This window comes from Hippocampus bargibanti, linkage group LG09 (genome assembly GCF_051943395.1).
Source record: "Hippocampus bargibanti isolate YZ-2025 linkage group LG09, ASM5194339v1, whole genome shotgun sequence".
Classification (NCBI taxonomy): domain Eukaryota; kingdom Metazoa; phylum Chordata; class Actinopteri; order Syngnathiformes; family Syngnathidae; genus Hippocampus; species Hippocampus bargibanti.
Genome location: NC_142742.1, coordinates 24,114,278 through 24,132,211, shown reverse-complemented (window position 1 = coordinate 24,132,211; position 17,934 = coordinate 24,114,278). Strand labels below are relative to the sequence as shown.

At 44.7% G+C, this 17,934-nt stretch overlaps 1 protein-coding gene across 3 annotated transcripts in view; it reads right to left on the bottom strand.

Moving 5' to 3' along the window:
- Positions 1-17,934, bottom strand: part of LOC148894071 (kinesin light chain 1-like) — a 35,053-nt gene that overhangs the window by 12,954 nt on the left and 4,165 nt on the right. Inside the window, exons 3-8 of one of the 3 annotated variants that reach the window (XM_089005273.1) lie at positions 16,792-16,855; positions 16,610-16,700; positions 11,324-11,831; positions 5,935-6,013; positions 4,620-4,848; positions 1,684-1,771 (exon numbers count right to left, since the gene is read on the bottom strand). In XM_089005273.1, the coding sequence (XP_088861399.1) occupies positions 1,684-1,771; positions 4,620-4,848; positions 5,935-6,013; positions 11,324-11,831; positions 16,610-16,700; positions 16,792-16,855 (1,059 nt within the window). Of the gene's footprint in view, positions 1-1,683; positions 1,772-4,619; positions 4,849-5,934; positions 6,014-8,965; positions 9,474-9,719; positions 10,136-11,323; positions 11,832-16,609; positions 16,701-16,791; positions 16,856-17,934 lie in introns of those variants that run through there. The other 2 variants (XM_089005271.1, XM_089005272.1) reach the window with 2 other exon arrangements.

The following is a 17,934-nucleotide window of genomic DNA, read 5'->3' as shown; positions in this document are numbered from 1 at the left end:
AATTAGCTGTCTATTAGCTAGCTAGCTTTCTATCTGAGTTACTTCCGGGTTGAGTGAAGGCCTAGCTAGCTATCTGTTAGCTATCTATTAGCTAGCTAGCTTTCTATCCGAGTTACTTAGCTATCGAAATAGCTGTCTATTAGCTAGCTAGCTTTCTATCTGAGTTACTTCCAGGTTGAGTGAAGGCCTAGCTAGCTATCGAATTAGCTGTCTAATAGCTAGCTAGCTTTCTATCTGAGTTACTTCCGGGTTGAGTGAAGGCCTAGCTAGCTATCTGTTAGCTATCTATTAGATAGCTAGCTTTCTATCCGAGTTACTTAGCTATCGAAATAGCTGTCTATTAGCTAGCTAGCTTTCTATCTGAGTTACTTCTAGGTTGAGTGAAGGCCTAGCTAGCTATCTGTTAGCTGTCTATTAGCTAGCTAGCTTTCTATCTGAGTTACTTCCAGGTTGAGTGAAGGCCTAGCTAGCTATCTGTTAGCTGTCTATTAGCTAGCTAGCTTTCTATCTGAGTTACTTCCGGGTTGAGTGAAGGCCTAGCTAGCTATCCAATTAGCTGTCTATTAGCTAGGTAGCTTTCTATCTGAGTTACTTCCGGGTTGAGTGAAGGCCTAGCTAGCTATCTGTTAGCTATCTATTAGCTAGCTAGCTTTCTATCCGAGTTACTTAGCTATCGAAATAGCTGTCTATTAGCTAGCTAGCTTTCTATCTGAGTTACTTCCAGGTTGAGTGAAGGCCTAGCTAGCTATCTGTTAGCTGTCTATTAGCTATCTAGCTTTCTAGCCAAATTACTTCCGGGTGGAGTGATTGCTGGCGCGTGTGGCGGCCGCTGCTCACCCACAGAAAAACTTATCCGGTGACTGTAAAGTGACCTTGAGAGTTTTGAAAGGCGCTTATAAATGAAAAGTATTATTATTATTATTATTATTATAATTAGTAGTAGTAGTCGTCGTAGTCGTAAAAGTTATTTCATTCATCGAAGGTGCGCCTTATCGTGATACCTGGGCTAACGAACGCTTTAGCTCACGAACTTTTTTCCTAACAACATAAAATTTGCGAGAATATAATCTTGGCATTCAAACTAGTTTTCGGCGGATGAACCAAACCACATGGTGGCTGGCAGACTAGTTTTCCACACTTCTGTGAGTGCAGATGTGGTTTGTTATCGAGTGGAGTACTTTTGCTATTATGGGAGCGAAAAAGACAGCTCAATGGGCTAATGTTATGCCGAAGGACACAAAAGAAAATTACGGTCGAGCAGAAGAAGATCATCGAAAAACACCAACGAGATGTGCGTTTGCTAAATCGACCATTGCTACGTGTGGCTATGGGTGTTTCTGGCACATTTATTATACATAAAATAAGTTATATTTTGTGTCGTTTTGAGGCTAATGTAGTAGAAAATTATGTTTTATGGGGACCTGGGAACAGATTATTCTCATTTTTAATTGTTTCTTATGGGAAATAAATGTTTGGCAGATGAACTTTTTGCCTTACACACATTTTCTGGGAACCAATTAAGTTCATAAGCTGAGGTATCACTGCATATGGAAGAGTTTTAAAAAGACACCTTTCATTGGGTGTGCGCCTTATAACCGCGGAAAATACGGTACACGATTGAACAACGACGATGCGTTGAAACGGCGACGCGAGGACACGGCGGGTGTTCCGCGGCTGACTCACAGCGGGGTGGTCCCGGCCCAGCGTCTTCTCCCTGATGGCCAGCGCGTCATTCAGCAGGTTGGCGGCCTCCTTGTACTTGTTTTGATCTCTGCAACACAACAAGGCCGGTGAGCACTTCCATCGCGGTGATCCATCCGTGGGGTTTTGCCACCGTTCCCGCATTTCGACACGCGGGGGGGGGGGCGTCCAGTTCAAATAGTTCTCACTCATTCTGTTGTTTGGGGGCAATTTGACGTCGTCCCGTAAATCGCCCGCCGTGCTCGGCGGTTTCCAGGAGTTTCCTGACGGTCGTCCGGCAACGAGTCGGGCAACGCCGAGTGAGCTCGGAGTTCACTTACGGCGTTTTTTTTTTGTGTGCCACCCATTCCGAAAATGAGCTTGTTAAAAGGCATTCATTGACTTCTTTATTTGTCATGAAATAAGTGGCTGATTCATTGTCCATCAAATTGATGTACTGTGATACCTTGGTTTACGAACTTTAATTGGCTCCCAGAAAGTGTGTGTAAGGTGAAAAGTGTGTATTCCAAACATTAATTTCCCATGGGAAACCATTAAAATGAGAATAATCTGTTCCCAGGTCCCCATAAAACATCATTTTCAACTAAATAAGCCTCAAAGGACAACAGACGCCTCTGGACAAGTTGTGTCCAAAATGTGTAAAATCGCTTCAAATGACATCTACTGGGCGTATTTTACAAACATTCCACCGCATATAGCTATAGTTTACGTTTTAAGACTCGCACTGAATATTCAAGAAGTCTTGTATTCGAGTTGGTGACGATTCCTGACGTGACGTCACATCAGGAACGCCCCTGACTGAGAAAGCGACACACAATGCATTTTGGGTACTTTGTTTGGTGTGAAAACTTTGTGTTGATCCATGTTTATAGTGAAATCAGAAGGAAAACATAAATAAAGCGATGGTGAATCATTGTGTGTTGCACCAAGACTACTATTTGATACTAGTTGACACAAATTCGCAGCAGACAAATCAGCCCATTTCCAACCGAGCTTGGGCGCCATCTTGTGCATTTTCTGGGACGCTACATTGGAGTCCAGACGGCTCGAATTGATACAAAATGACTTCTTTAATCGATTACAAACATTTATGCTTTCCTCTTCAGAACTCTTTGCATTTGACTAAAATGTCTGCCTGCATGTTTTGGGTATTTTAGATGCTATAAAACGTTTTTCCGGATGTTAGTTAGGAAACAAAAAAATGGTGTCGGTTGTCCTTTAAAACTACACACAATATGCCTTATTTTATGTATAATAAATATGCTATGGTATTGTAATTAAAGAAATAAACTGTACTGTATAATAAAGTCATTTTATTTACCTTTGTCGTGGTCATTGATGGCTTGATGGAATGGATAGCTTTTTGCAAATTTCCCCATTGTGGGACCATTAAAGGACAACCAACGTCACTTTTTTGTTTCCCAACTGACATCAGAAAAACGTGTGATAGCATCTAAAATACCCAAAACACTCAGTATGATATCTTTATTCAAATGCAAAACATCAATAAAAATGACTTAAAGTGTCCAAAATCTGCAAAATATTGAGCTACGAATTGGGCATTTTCAGAAAGTCCCGCCCCCAGTTCGTGACGTCACGCCAAGGCGTCTTGCATTGCTCGAGAATCAAAACAATGGCTTCAGATTCGGAGAAGATGCTTTCTTGTTACACATCCAGTTATGAATATGATTCAAATAGTTCTGAAGAGGAAAGCAGACATGTTTGCAATCGATTAAATAATTTATACCGTGCCATTTTGAGGCAACATTGGGGGAAATGTCTCACCCTAAATGAGGCAGAAAATGGCCACCAAGCTCCTGTGATGAATGTATCAGCCTGTTTACACAGGCTGAAAAATTCCTTAAATGGAGCTTGGACGCCCTTTTCTGGCTCTTTCTGGTGCAACACGAGGTTTTCAGACCAAACAAGCATTGACGTGATGGAAGGACTGCGACAATGTGTCCTTTTTTTCGGTCAGGGGCGTTCCTTCAGTGACGTCACCTACGGACAAAGAGCTCTTGGTTGTACATCTTAGAAGTTGTAATACTGCAACAGCAACAGATGCAGGCACTAGAAACTTCATTAATAGCTGGTTCACTTGCTTGGAGGTTCTCTTCAAATTATACAGATGGCTTGTGTGGGTTATTTGTGGAGCCTGATTGATGGGATCTTTTAACCTTGCAGTCTCCACTCTGCCTCTGAACTATCAATAACGTTGAAATCAGTCCAAATTTCACTGTTTTCTATCTACGTTGTCAACTTTTCACTTTTTTTTTTTTTTTTTTTTTCATTTTCGTTCTGTCGTCTCCCTCTCGTGTGTTTCTGTTCCCCTCCCCCCGCCCACTGCTGCGTGTGTCCCTTCCCTCTTCTACCACGGATCTTGACCAATCACGTGCGGCTTTAACCGAAGAATGGGGGCAGTGAATAGAGGGGAAAAAAAGCAGGCTGCCATTTTCAGCTCCTTGTTAGGAGCTCCGACAACCGGCTCGTTCGCGAACGACACATCACTCATTGTGATTTCCCCAAAAATAGTTTGTATGCCAAGATTATATTCTTGCGAATTTAACGCTCGTAAGGCGAAAAGTTCATTAGCTAAAGCCGAGTTATCACTGTACAATGAAAAAATATCATTGTCCATTGAACGGTGAAAAGGTTTGATCAGCCATCATCTGTACTTCTATGAAGGTGTCAGACGTTTCACTCCTCATCCGAAAAGATTTGTCAGCAAAATAAAGTTGTGCTGGTAGCTCTGGCCCTATATCCCTATGATTATTATTATCCTGCAATTTGAGTGACAATGAAAAAAACCATGGCACTGGACTGGACACATTTTGCACAGCGTCCAGCAGTCAACGAGTTAAATAATTTGTGACAAGCAATACGGCATGACCGCGTTTGCTAGTGGCCATTTTGCAAACCTGTAGACGAGGGCCAGGATGTTGAGCATGGTGGCCACGTCCGGGTGGTCGTGCCCCGACGTCTTCTCCAGGTCCTCCAGGGCCTGCTTGCAGAGCGGCACGGCCACCTCGTAGCGGCCCTGCGAGGCGTACTGGATCACCAGGTTGTGGAGCGTCCGCAGGCGGGCCGGGATCTCGTAGCCGCCTTGCTGGGCTGCCGCCGCCGCCGCGCTGCCGTGGGCCGGCGGGACTGCGGAGAGTGAGCATGAGGGGGAGGGGGGAGGGTCAGCGTGGAGGTTGAGAGAATCGAGGGGGAGAGCCTCGGCGACACATTTTGTGACCTTGTTGGTCCACCGGATAGAAAAGCAAATTCTGCGCAATTAATAATAATAATAATCAATTTCATTTCTAAGCGCCTTTCAAAACTCTCATGGTCACTTTACAGTCACAGGATAAGTTTTTCTGTAGGTGAGCAGCGGCAGCCACACAACAGCGTTCACTCAACCCGGAATAACCTGTATAGATAGAAAGCTAGCTAGCTCTCAACTAATATATAGCTAATACTGTAGACGGACAGCTAGAGAGCTAATAGATAGGTAGTTAGTTAGATAGTTAGCTAGCAAGATAGCTAATAGATAGCAAATAATAATCATTTAGTATTATTATTACTATTATTATTATTATTATTATTATTATTATTATTATTATTATTATTATTTGTTAGCATGATGCTAACACAATGCTATCTTTATTATGGTTTGTGTGATCAATGCTAATATGACTAATTCCTTCCAAATTACTTGACGTTCATAATGCTTCAAAACTTTTACTGTTTTTTTTGGGGGGGCTGTATTTATATAATAATAATAATAATAATAATAATAATAATAATAATAATAATAATAATAATAATACATTTCATTTCTAAGCGCCTTTCAAAACTCTCAAGGTCACTTTATTAGAATCAGAAAACCTTGATTCGTCAATGGGGAAATTTGCGTCACAGGATAAGTTGTTCTATGGGTGAGCAGCGGCAGCCACACGCGCCAGCGTTCACTCAACCCGCAATAACTCAAATAGATACAAAGCAATGGATAATAAATAGCTAAGAGATAGCCTGATAGCCAACAGCTAGCCAGCTGGACAGATAACAGCCAGCTAGCTAGACAGCTAATAGCTAGCCAGCTCAATAGCCAACAGATATCTCATTTTGCTATTCGTAGCAATTCACATCAACATAACACCACCCCAAAATTATGCGGGGAATATAAGTAAAGTGTATTCCAAACATATGTAAACTTTGAATTTGGGCCAAGACGCGAAAATCGCAACTTACTGCCTTGCGCCTGGTCATCGTGATCATCCGGGAAGAGATCATCGAGAGTCTCCTTGCTCGACTCCGAGTCCTTCTCCTCCTGCAGAGAAAAGGCCATTTTTAGACGGTCCACCAAAAATTCCCATCAGTGAAAACGACATTTTTCTCAGCTGCCATTTTGACATCAACATCACCGAACGTACATTACTGAGTTCGTCCGTCATGAACTTTTTTAGCATAATAACAATAATAATGATGATAATGATGATGATAATAGTAATAGCATTGTTTGAAATAGCGTCTGCCCGGTGGCCCGGGGCGTACAACTTTTACGACGGGCGTACAACTTTTAAAACGTCTCGGCCCAGATGGCCGACAAACTTCTTCAAGAAAAAAGAAGCGATTTTTTTTCAAATGAAACATTTGTTTTATTCAATAAAGCAAAAGCCCAAAAAAAACCGCTACAAGCCACGCAGACTCCTCTTTCTCAGCAGGTTTCAAAACGCTCAAGTACACTTTTCAGTCAGGGTGTAATCCGAAGTACGAAACAGGCTTCTGATTGGCTGCCGGTGGCGAGTATGCAAATTGCCAAATGAACCTTCGTTTGGTAATTTGCACACTTGCCACCGGCAGCCAAACAGAAGCCTGCTTCGGACTACACCCTGACTGAAAAGTGTACTTGACAGTTTTGAAAGCCGCTGAGAAAGAGTAGTCCACGTCGCATTGACAACAGAATGCGAACGTTGCATCGTGCACCATGACGACAAACCACAGCTGGAGCAAAATCTTCAGCAAGGGTTATTTACCATAATTTAGGCAAGGGAGCATTTGTGGTTGGTACTTCCTTAATTTTAAAAATCCCTTCATACTTTGCAATAATGTATTTTTTGGGGGGGCGATTATTCCACTAACTTTTTATCATGAGTTTTAGACACTGATAATAGTAATATTGGGAGCCTTTTACTGAGCGAGTTGCTTGTTCTGTAGCCACAAAGGGACATAAGTCTTCTTGTGCCGGACCCAAGCCCGGAAAAATACAGAGGGTTGTGTCAGGAAGGGCATCCGACGTAAAAGCTTGGCAAAAAACAAACATGCGGATCAAACCTCTCAAGATGGAGGACACTGATTTGCTGTGGTGACCCCGTCAAGGGAAAAGCCCAAAGGAAAAGAAGAATAGTAATAGTAATAATAATAATGATGATGACAATGATGATTATGATGATGATGATAATAATAGTAATAGCAATAATAATAGTAATAAGAATAATAATAAAATAATAATAATAATAATACATTTCATTTATAAGCGCCTTTCAAAACTCTCAAGGTCACTTTACAGTCACAAGATCAGTTTTTCTGTGGGTGAGCAGTGGCAGCCAGGCGTGCCAGCATGCACTCAACCCGGAAGTAACTCAAATAGATAGAAAGCGAGCTAGCTGGCTAATGGACACATTAATAATAATAATACATTTCAGTTATAAGCACCTTTCAAAATCTCAAGGTCACTTTACAGTCACAGGATACAGTCGCTAATAGATAGCTACCTAGCCAGCTAGATAGCTAATTTAATTGGACTAAATGTGATGCTAGTAGGTTCAGCGTTAACCATTTTTTTTTAAAGAAAAAAGGATTTCCGGAGGGTGGGTAGCTCTTTTTCATTTGCCAATTGTAAAAAAATGCACATATTCTTGATTATCCATGTCTCATTCGTTCCCTCCGTTTTAACTGAGTAAGCCAAAATTGACAGCAACTTTAACTCATTCACTGCCACAAATGTGCAGAAATGTGTCGACTCCAGAGCAAGGGTTTTAATTGGTTCATAGAAAGTGTGTGTAAGGCAAAAAGTTTGTCTTCCAAACATTTATTTCCCATAAGAACCCATTAAAATTGAGAATAATCCGTTCCCAGGTCCCCTTAAAACATCATTTTCTACTCAACAAGCCTTAAAACTACACAAAATATACCTTATTTTATGTATAATAATTGTGCTATTGGATTGTAATTAAAGAAATAAACTGTACTGTATAATGAAGTCGTTTTATTGACCTTTGTGACGGTCGTTGATGTAGTTTGCCTCTTGATGATACCCGAGTGACGTTGCCGTGCTTTCTCGGCGATAATACCCTCACTCACACTGTCCTCTGCTAGCTGCTTTTCCTTCATCCAAATCAACGGAGGTTTATCAATCTCTTCTATTGCCTGAGACCGTTGCTTCGACAACACAGAAACACCCTTAGCCACACGTAGCAATGGTCGATTTAGCGTACTGGTACGCATAAACATTCAGACAAATGTACACCTCGTTGGTTTGTTTCCATGATCTCCTTCTTCTGCCTGAGCGTCATTTTCTTTTTTGTCTTATTCGGCTAGCCTTTGGTGGGGTCTTTTTCACTCCCATCATAGCAAAAGTACTCCACTCGATAACAAACCACGTCCGCACTCAAAGAAAGGGGGTGACGAAAACGAGTCCGCCAGCCACCGTGGCGCTCCGTGTGGTTTGGTTCATTTGCCAAAAACGAATTTGTATGCCAAGATTATATTCTCGTAAATTTAATGTTCGTGAGCCGAAAAGTTCGTAAGCTAAAGCGTTCATAAGCCGAGGTATCACTGTACATAGATATTGGTTGATATAGCGCTTCAACAACAGCTAAAGACTAGTTGATTACCTCTTCCTTTCATAACAATGCTTCCGGGTAGAGTGAACGCTGGCGCGAATGGCTGCCGCTGCTCACCCGCACAAAAAAATCCCGTGACTGTAAAGTGTCCTTGAGAGTTTTGGAAGGCGCTTAGAAATTAAATGTATTATTATTATTATTATTGATAAAGACGCAACAAAGCGCTAAAATGGACAAAGGGCAAATGCTGCCCCCTCGTGGAAGGGAAAAAAAAACATTGCCAGTGGTCTGACCAGCGCTTTATCGTCAACAAAACCTGAACAAATTTGGGAACGGCACTTTCCAATTGCGTGGAGCGGACACATTTTGACACATCATCGGCGAGAGATTGAGTAACGCCAGAAGGCCGCGGAAGGCCGCGGAAGGCCTGAACTCACCGTCGGGGACATGTCGTGGTCGTACTTTTTGAGCTGGTTCATAAACTCCAGGTGCTTTTTCTCCTCCTCCAACTGCGCTACGCTCTGCTCGCTCTTCTGCAGCTTCTGCTGGGTGGCGGCTAGCTCGTCGCGCAGCCACTGGTTCTCCTGGCACAGGCGGCGCACCTGCGCCCGCAGCTTCTGCTTCTCCGACTCCACCGAGGCCAGGTGGGCCGAGAGGGCCATCATCACCTGGGCCTCGCTCAGCCCCAGCTCCAGCATCTCCAGCGACTTGCGGATCACGTGCGACTTCTCCTCCACCAGCGCGCCGCCTTCCTCGTGGCGCTTGAGGTGGCGCAAGGTGCCCAGCAGGCCATCCAGGATGGCGTGGTGCTCCTGCTTCAGGGCGTCCAGGCCCTGGATCACCTGCTTGGTGCGCGAGATGATCTCATCCTGGGACAGCTTGTCGCCGGGCTCCTCCCCCTCACCCGCCTCCGCGCGCACCGCGCCCGACATGTCCTCGCGCATCCTGTCGGGCGACAATCAGAGAATGATGTCACGGCGACACCTCAAAGGACATCAGACGGCGATGAAAGCGCCGCGCGAGCGCCCCATCGGGCGCGCTGGAATGCTTCGTCGGACTTGAACGCGGAACCTGCCGATTTCTCGACTCGCGCCGGCAGATGAAGGCCAAAGACGTTGGAGGTGAGTGAGCGGCACGCCGGCTTCTTTTAAAACCAAAGAGCAAACGTTGCGCTAACCTAGCGTAGCATACCGCTAAAGTCACAGCCAGGCTGCAAATGGCCTCACTAAAACATCTCGCCAGGATGATGTTTGAACGGAGAGGAAGTGCGGCTTCGAAGGGGGCGGCGCCGAAGGGGACGGCGTCCGGCCCCCAGCGAGTCAGCTGACTCCCACGCGTCCTGCACGGCCAAATACAACTGTAAAAAAAAAAAATGTCACCCTAAACGACAACAAGAGTTAACTTGATTAATTAACTCAAGTTAATTAATCAAGTTAACTCTTTCACTGCCATTCACAAATTTATTGGGGAATTGAAAATATGATGGCCGAATTTGTACAGATTTTGTTTTTTTTTATGCTTGGGTGCCGATAACGCACTGGCCAGACCTCTGACAATATTTGCCCTTCCACAAGGAGGCAGCATTTCCCCTTGTGTCCATATTAGCGATTTGTTCCAGCTTCAGCTGTTGTTAAAGCGCTAAAATTATGATGAATACAAAAAATAACAAAAATCAGTAAATAATAATAATACATTTAATTTCTAAGCGCCTTTCAAAACTCTCAAGGTCACTTTACAGTAATGGGATACATTTTTCTGTGGGCGAGCAGCGGCAGCCACACGCGACAGTGTTCACTCATGCCGGAAGTAACTGAAATAGATTGAAAACTAGCTAGCTAATGACGTTGCCGTGTTTTCTCGGCGATAATACCCTCACTCACACTGTCCTCTGCTAGCTGCTTTTCCTTCATCCAAATCAACGGAGGTTTATCAATCTCTTCTATTGCCTGAGACCGTTGCTTCGACAACACAGAAACACCCTTAGCCACACGTAGCAATGGTCGATTTAGCGTACTGGTACGCATAAACATTCAGACAAACGTACACCTCGTTGGTTTGTTTCCATGATCTCCTTCTTCTGGCTGAGCGTCATTTTCTTTTGTGTCTTATTCGGCTAGCCTTTGGTGGGGTCTTTTTCACTCCCATAATGGCAAAAGTACTCCACTCGATAACAAACCATGTCCGCTCTCAAAGAAAGGGGGTGACGAAAACTAGTCCGCCAGCCACCGTGGCGCTCCGTGTGGTTTGGTTCATTTGCCAAAAACGAATTTGTATGCCAAGATTATATTCTCGTAAATTTAATGTTCGTGAGCCGAAAAGTTCGTAAGCTAAAGCGTTCATAAGCCGAGGTATCACTGTACATAGATATTGGTTGATATAGCGCTTCAACAACAGCTAAAGACTAGTTGATTACCTCTTCCTTTCATAACAATGCTTCCGGGTAGAGTGAACGCTGGCGCGAATGGCTGCCGCTGCTCACCCGCACAAAAAAATCCCGTGACTGTAAAGTGTCCTTGAGAGTTTTGGAAGGCGCTTAGAAATTAAATGTATTATTATTATTATTGATAAAGACGCAACAAAGCGCTAAAATGGACAAAGGGCAAATGCTGCCCCCTCGTGGAAGGGAAAAAAAACATTGCCAGTGGTCTGACCAGCGCTTTATCGTCAACAAAACCTGAACAAATTTGGGAACGGCACTTTCCAATTGCGTGGAGCGGACACATTTTGACACATCATCGGCGAGAGATTGAGTAACGCCAGAAGGCCGCGGAAGGCCGCGGAAGGCCTGAACTCACCGTCGGGGACATGTCGTGGTCGTACTTTTTGAGCTGGTTCATAAACTCCAGGTGCTTTTTCTCCTCCTCCAACTGCGCTACGCTCTGCTCGCTCTTCTGCAGCTTCTGCTGGGTGGCGGCTAGCTCGTCGCGCAGCCACTGGTTCTCCTGGCACAGGCGGCGCACCTGCGCCCGCAGCTTCTGCTTCTCCGACTCCACCGAGGCCAGGTGGGCCGAGAGGGCCATCATCACCTGGGCCTCGCTCAGCCCCAGCTCCAGCATCTCCAGCGACTTGCGGATCACGTGCGACTTCTCCTCCACCAGCGTGCCGCCTTCCTCGTGGCGCTTGAGGTGGCGCAAGGTGCCCAGCAGGCCATCCAGGATGGCGTGGTGCTCCTGCTTCAGGGCGTCCAGGCCCTGGATCACCTGCTTGGTGCGCGAGATGATCTCATCCTGGGACAGCTTGTCGCCGGGCTCCTCCCCCTCACCCGCCTCCGCGCGCACCGCGCCCGACATGTCCTCGCGCATCCTGTCGGGCGACAATCAGAGAATGATGTCACGGCGACACCTCAAAGGACATCAGACGGCGATGAAAGCGCCGCGCGAGCGCCCCATCGGGCGCGCTGGAATGCTTCGTCGGACTTGAACGCAGAACCTGCCGATTTCTCGACTCGCGCCGGCAGATGAAGGCCAAAGACGTTGGAGGTGAGTGAGCGGCACGCCGGCTTCTTTTAAAACCAAAGAGCAAACGTTGCGCTAACCTAGCGTAGCATACTGCTAAAGTCACAGCCAGGCTGCAAATGGCCTCACTAAAACATCTCGCCAGCATGATGCTTGAACGGAGAGGAAGTGCGGCTTCGAAGGGGGCGCCGCCGAAGGGGACGGCGTCCGGCCCCCAGCGAGTCAGCTGACTCCCACGCGTCCTGCACGGCCAAATACAACTGTAAAAAAAAAAAATGTCACCCTAAACGACAACAAGAGTTAACTTGATTAATTAACTGAAGTTAATTAATCAAGTTAACTCTTTCACTGCCATTCACAAATTTATTGGGGAATTGAAAATATGATGGCCGAATTTGTACAGATTTTGGTTTTTTATGCTTGGGTGCCGATAACGCACTGGCCAGACCTCTGACAATATTTGCCCTTCCACAAGGAGGCAGCATTTCCCCTTGTGTCCATATTAGCGATTTGTTCCAGCTTCAGCTGTTGTTAAAGCGCTAAAATTATGATGAATACAAAAAATAACAAAAATCAGTAAATAATAATAATACGTTTAATTTCTAAGCACCTTTCAAAACTCTCAAGGTCACGTTACAGTAATGGGATACATTTTTCTGTGGGCGAGCAGCGGCAGCCACACGCGACAGTGTTCACTCATGCCGGAAGTAACTGAAATAGATTGAAAACTAGCTAGCTAACTAGCTAATAGAGAGCTAACTAGCGAGCTAGACCGCTGATATATAAGATAGCCAGCCAACTAGACCATTAATAGCTAGCTAATAAATAGCTAATAGATAACAAACAGATAGCAAATAGATAGCTAGGTAGGTAGCTTGATAGCTAGCGCGAGTGTCATAATTTATGATGTGACAGGAACCCTAACCATGAATTGTTTTAATTTAACACACAATTTAATACCCCAAGAAATCAATATGGATGTATGGCATTGTATTTTGGACAGCCGCCCTCATTTCATGCTCAGATAACTCCAGGCCCATATCAATTTGGAATTAACGTGTTTGTTTCTGATGAAAGAAGAGAGTCTTACGTTTCTAACGCTGTATTGAATGTTTATGTCATCCTGGAATTTGAGTGACAATGACAAAAACCCTGGCACTGGAGTGGGGACATTTTTTCACACGTGGCAGTGAATGGGTTAATCAAATCCAATAATTCTACGATTTGAGATGGAACTGTTATGGCAAATTCAGACGATGCCCAAAGCCATCTGCGGTTGAGTCCGCCAACTTCTCCCCTCCAGACGAGTAAATAATGTCCCATTCATCTTTGAACTGGAGCGTGAAATCTCGTGTTGCGAAAAGTCTGTACTTCTAAAACAATCTAAACCCAGTTTTCACTTCCACATTTGAGATAAGAAAACAGGACGTGTGGAAAGAACACTTTTCGAGAAGCGCGCTCGCTGATTGCAGACAGGTTAGGAATTAGCAAACACCACACCAGCTAGCAGGAAGATGGTAGCTAACAGACGACAAGGTGATCCAAGTGGGAGGCGTGTAAAGGGTGGACGACCCCACCCATACCCACGATCATCCTCATCCTCCCAGCTGGAGGTTCCACACTGGCCTGCACTGTGTCCTGAAACAAGAACCTTTCAGGAACCCGCACCCGCGTGGAATGTCAATCACTGACAACTGGGCGGGCGCTCCGTCGCCGCATCGCAACAGGCCTGCTTGCCTCTGGCCGGCTGAGAGGCTTCTTTCCCGGCCTCATCTCCTCACGCACGCACGCACGCGCGGTGGAACCTGAAGAACCGGTTCACCTGAATAGAACGTTCCTGACTCACAGGAAACCCGCGCGCACACGCACACGAACGTTCCTTCCACTTTCACCTGACTAAGTCCTGGAATCAAATGTAAATAGACACCGAGTGTTGAGATTTTTCAATCACACGAAAAAATACATCGCGTACACGCGAGTGACGCATAAATAAAACAAGGCAAATTGGTTGGTTGACCGGGAATTAGACCTTACCGTTCACTTGGACGACCGTCACCGACGCAACCAAATCGTGTTTTCCTTCGCCTTGTTTACCACCAAAATAATTGGATGGACTTGTGACGAAGCGGCGGTGGAAGCCGAAGGCGAATTCCCAAGCGCAATGAATCAAACAAACAGTCCGAGTTTAACCCCGCGGCAGGGATGGCATCCGGATGGCCCGCCGATAAAGACGTCGGGGAGGCTAGCTCACATACTAGCTAGCGTTAGCTGTCAAAAGTCCAGGCTTTACACGGAGCCGCTCGTGACATGACGGGCCCACTCTTCCGGCACTTCCAAGACTCGAAGCGGGAAAGAAAAGCGACGAGGCACCGTCATGCGACGCCCACTGCGGATCAAGTGACAGAGGGTTCGGCTTCCAAGTGACTGACTGCCTTGCCTGCCTGCCCGCCGGTCTCGGTCGGCTGCTTAGGGGCGTGAAATGGCGCCTCCTCCCTCGGCTCCCTGATAATGACGTCTTCAAAACAGATTTTAATAAATAGGAGGGCGGGGGGGGCGTTTTTGCGCGCCCCTTCGTCGTCGCCGCGAAATCGCAAAACTTAAACAACGAATATTGTCATAAAAACCAAAGAACAAAGGAGATGTGCAGAGTTGTACTAACTCTTCTTTTCGGCTTTTCCCCTCAGGGGTCGCCACAGCGAATCAATGTCCTCCATGTATCCCGGTTTTGTGCATCCTCTTCTCTCACACCAGCTACCTTCATGTCCTCTTTGACCACATCCATAAACCTCCTCTTGGTCTCCTGCCTGGCAGTTCAGTCCAAACATCATGGCTGCTCTCACCACGGTTTTATACACTTTTCCTTTCATCCTAGCTGAAAGCCTGACATCACACATCACACCTGACATTTTTCTCCAGCCGCTCCAGCCTGCCTGGACACGCTTCTTCACCTCTGCGTGTGGAAAAGAGGTGAAGAAGCGTGTCCAGGCAGGCTGGCCGCCCCAATTTCAAGCCTAGATAACTCCAGACCTATATCATTTAGGAATTAACTCTTTTTTTCCTGATGAAAGAAGAGAGTCTAAGGTTTCTTACGCTGCATTGAATGTTTGTCGTCAATGTAATGCCTACCAATAAGCTGCCATTTCAACCCGAAAAATGCAAATAGGTTTGGAAAGTGTTTTGCAAAAATGGGCCTGTAGGTCTGAATATTTTAAAAGCACAACTATACTAAAACCCTAGGAACAAAGATTATGGGGTATTAAATTAAAAGTGAGTAAACTTTGAAAAATATTTATGGTTTGGGTTCCTGTTACATCATATATTATGACAGTCGAGCTAGCTATCAAGCGACCTACCTAGCTATCTATTTGCTATCTATTAGTTATAGTTATCTATTCACGGTCTAGTTGGCTGGTTATCTTATTTTTCAGCGGTCTAGCTATCTATTAGCTAGCTAGCTTTCTATCTTATCGAGTTATTCCTGGTTGAGCGAACACTGGCGCGCCTGGCAGCCACTGCTCACCCACAGAAGAACTGATCCTGTGACTGAAAAGTGACCTTGAGAGTTTTGAAAGGTGCTTATAAATGAAATGTATTATTATTATGTCGTCCGAAAACCTAATATTCCATGGATCCTGGAATTTGAGTGACAATGACAAAAACCCTGGCACTAATTGGACACATTTTTGCACATCTGGTAGTGAATTAGTGAAAAAAAAAAAGATAATAATCATACATTTCATTTATAAGCACATTTCAAAACTCTCGAGGACACTTATTATTTACAGTCACAGGATAATTTTTCTGTGGGTGAGCAGCGGCAGCCACAGGTGCCAGCGTTCACTCAACCCGGAAGTTACATAAAGTAAAAAAACGACGAAATAACGAATATGACAACACAAAGACACAGAGTCATTCATACAATCCAAGATGAAATAACAAAGTCAGTATGTTGAAAAAGTCAAAACTATAACAATCTAGCTAGCTATTAGCTCTGTATCTAGCTAGCTATTAGCCATCTTTCTAGCTGGCTCTAGCTATATAGCTAGCTAGCCAGCTATTTCAGTCAGGAAACATATTAGCTAGCTATGTATTCGCTATCTATTAGCGAGCTAGCTAGGTTTCTGTCTTTTTTAGTTACTTCCGGGTTGAGTGAACGCTGGCGCGTGTGGCTGCCGCTGCTCACCCACAGAAAAACTGATCCTGTGACTGTAAAGTGACCTTATGGGTTTTGAAAGGGGCTGAGAAATGAAATGTATTATTATTATTATTATTATTATGATGATGTGTTGTTCAGATTATGCATCATAACTTCAAACATTCACTGGCCCTTTTTATGGGGGACGACGACTTTGCTTTATTTAAAAGCAACCACGTTTCATGATGCGCATGAAGTCGTCGCCGTTTGTCCCCAAACGAGTGACTTTCCGGCAGATGATTGACAGGCGTCCGATCAATGGCGGCGTTTAGTCCGACAGACCCCCCCTCCACAGATTGCGCAATGCAACGCGGGCCATGAGGAAGGTGATTGACAAGTTGCGTCGGTACCACTCCCTGCAAGGATACGCAAAAAAGTCGCCATGATTCCAAACATTGCAAACTTGCGAGTGTGTGCGACAAACAACGGACTTGTTGTAATTGGCGTGGCGCTGGCGGTTTTTGTCCAAGAAGTCCTTGTAGAAAATGGACATTTCCTCGCTGGTCAGAGCGCGGCGGCGGCCTGTAAACAGTCGAGTTTAATTCAGTAATTAATTCATGTCATCAATTGGAGTTTTTTTTTTTTTTAATTGTCGTCTGAAGATTAAAACAACCTTGCTGGTCTCGCTCGGTCAAGCCTTTTGCTTTCAGCCTCGAGACAATAAAGGCGTCTTTTTCCTGCACAAAACACAAAAGGGGTTTGATCAGCATTTTTGATACCTTGGCGTACAAACTTAATTGGTTCCCGGAAAGCGTGTAAGGCGAAAAGTGTGTACAGTGATACCTCGGTTTACGAACCTTTTGGCTTATGAACTTTTCGGTTTACGAACGTTAAATTTGTGAAAATTTTACCTTGGCATACGAACTATTTTTCAGGATACACACAGAGCGTCACAATGAGTGATGTGTCGTTAGCGAACGAGTCCGTTCTAACAAGGAAATGGCAGCCAACTTTTTTTGTCCTCTATTACCAGCCGCCGCCAGTCTTCGGTTAAAGCCACGTGATTGGTCAAGAACGCAGCAGTGAGGGGGGAGGTTTAAACATTAAAGAGACTGGCAGACGACACACAGAGAGAGAGTGAGAAAATGGATACAAAAGAGTGAAATTTGGACTCGTTTTAACTTTGATAGTTTAAAGGCAGAGTGTAGACTGCAAGGTTAAAATATCCCATCAATCAGGCACCACAAATAACCCGCACAAGCCATCTAGACACAAAAAAAAACACAAATCAACTGAGGCTAAACAGAAGATAATTGATGAGGAACTAGGTAAAATTATCGCAAGGAAAGCACCTACAAAGAAGGGATCATTCCTCAAGATGGTGAAAGAAGAAGGCTACGTTCCTCATCAAGTGTTAAATGCTGATGAAACCGGCCACTCCATTCCATGAAGCCATCAACGACCATCACAAAGGTAAATAAAAAGACTTGATTATATAGTACAGCATATTTAATTATAATACCATAGTACACAGGTGTCAAAGTCAAGGCCCGCGGGCCAAATCCGGCCCGCCACCTCATTTTTTTCGGCCCGCGAAAGCAAATCAAACTTGTTAAATTCCATGACGATTGCTAAAATCTGAGCCAAAATGTCATATTTTTGGATGTCAACCACAATAAAAGTCATTATTCTTGACTTCAGATTTGAAAACGAGTTATTCATTAATTTGCTGTGTGCTCTATATGTAATATTTGAAGGGATTTAAACATTCTAATGGGTTCCCCAAATTCATAACGGCCCTCGAGAGGAGACCATA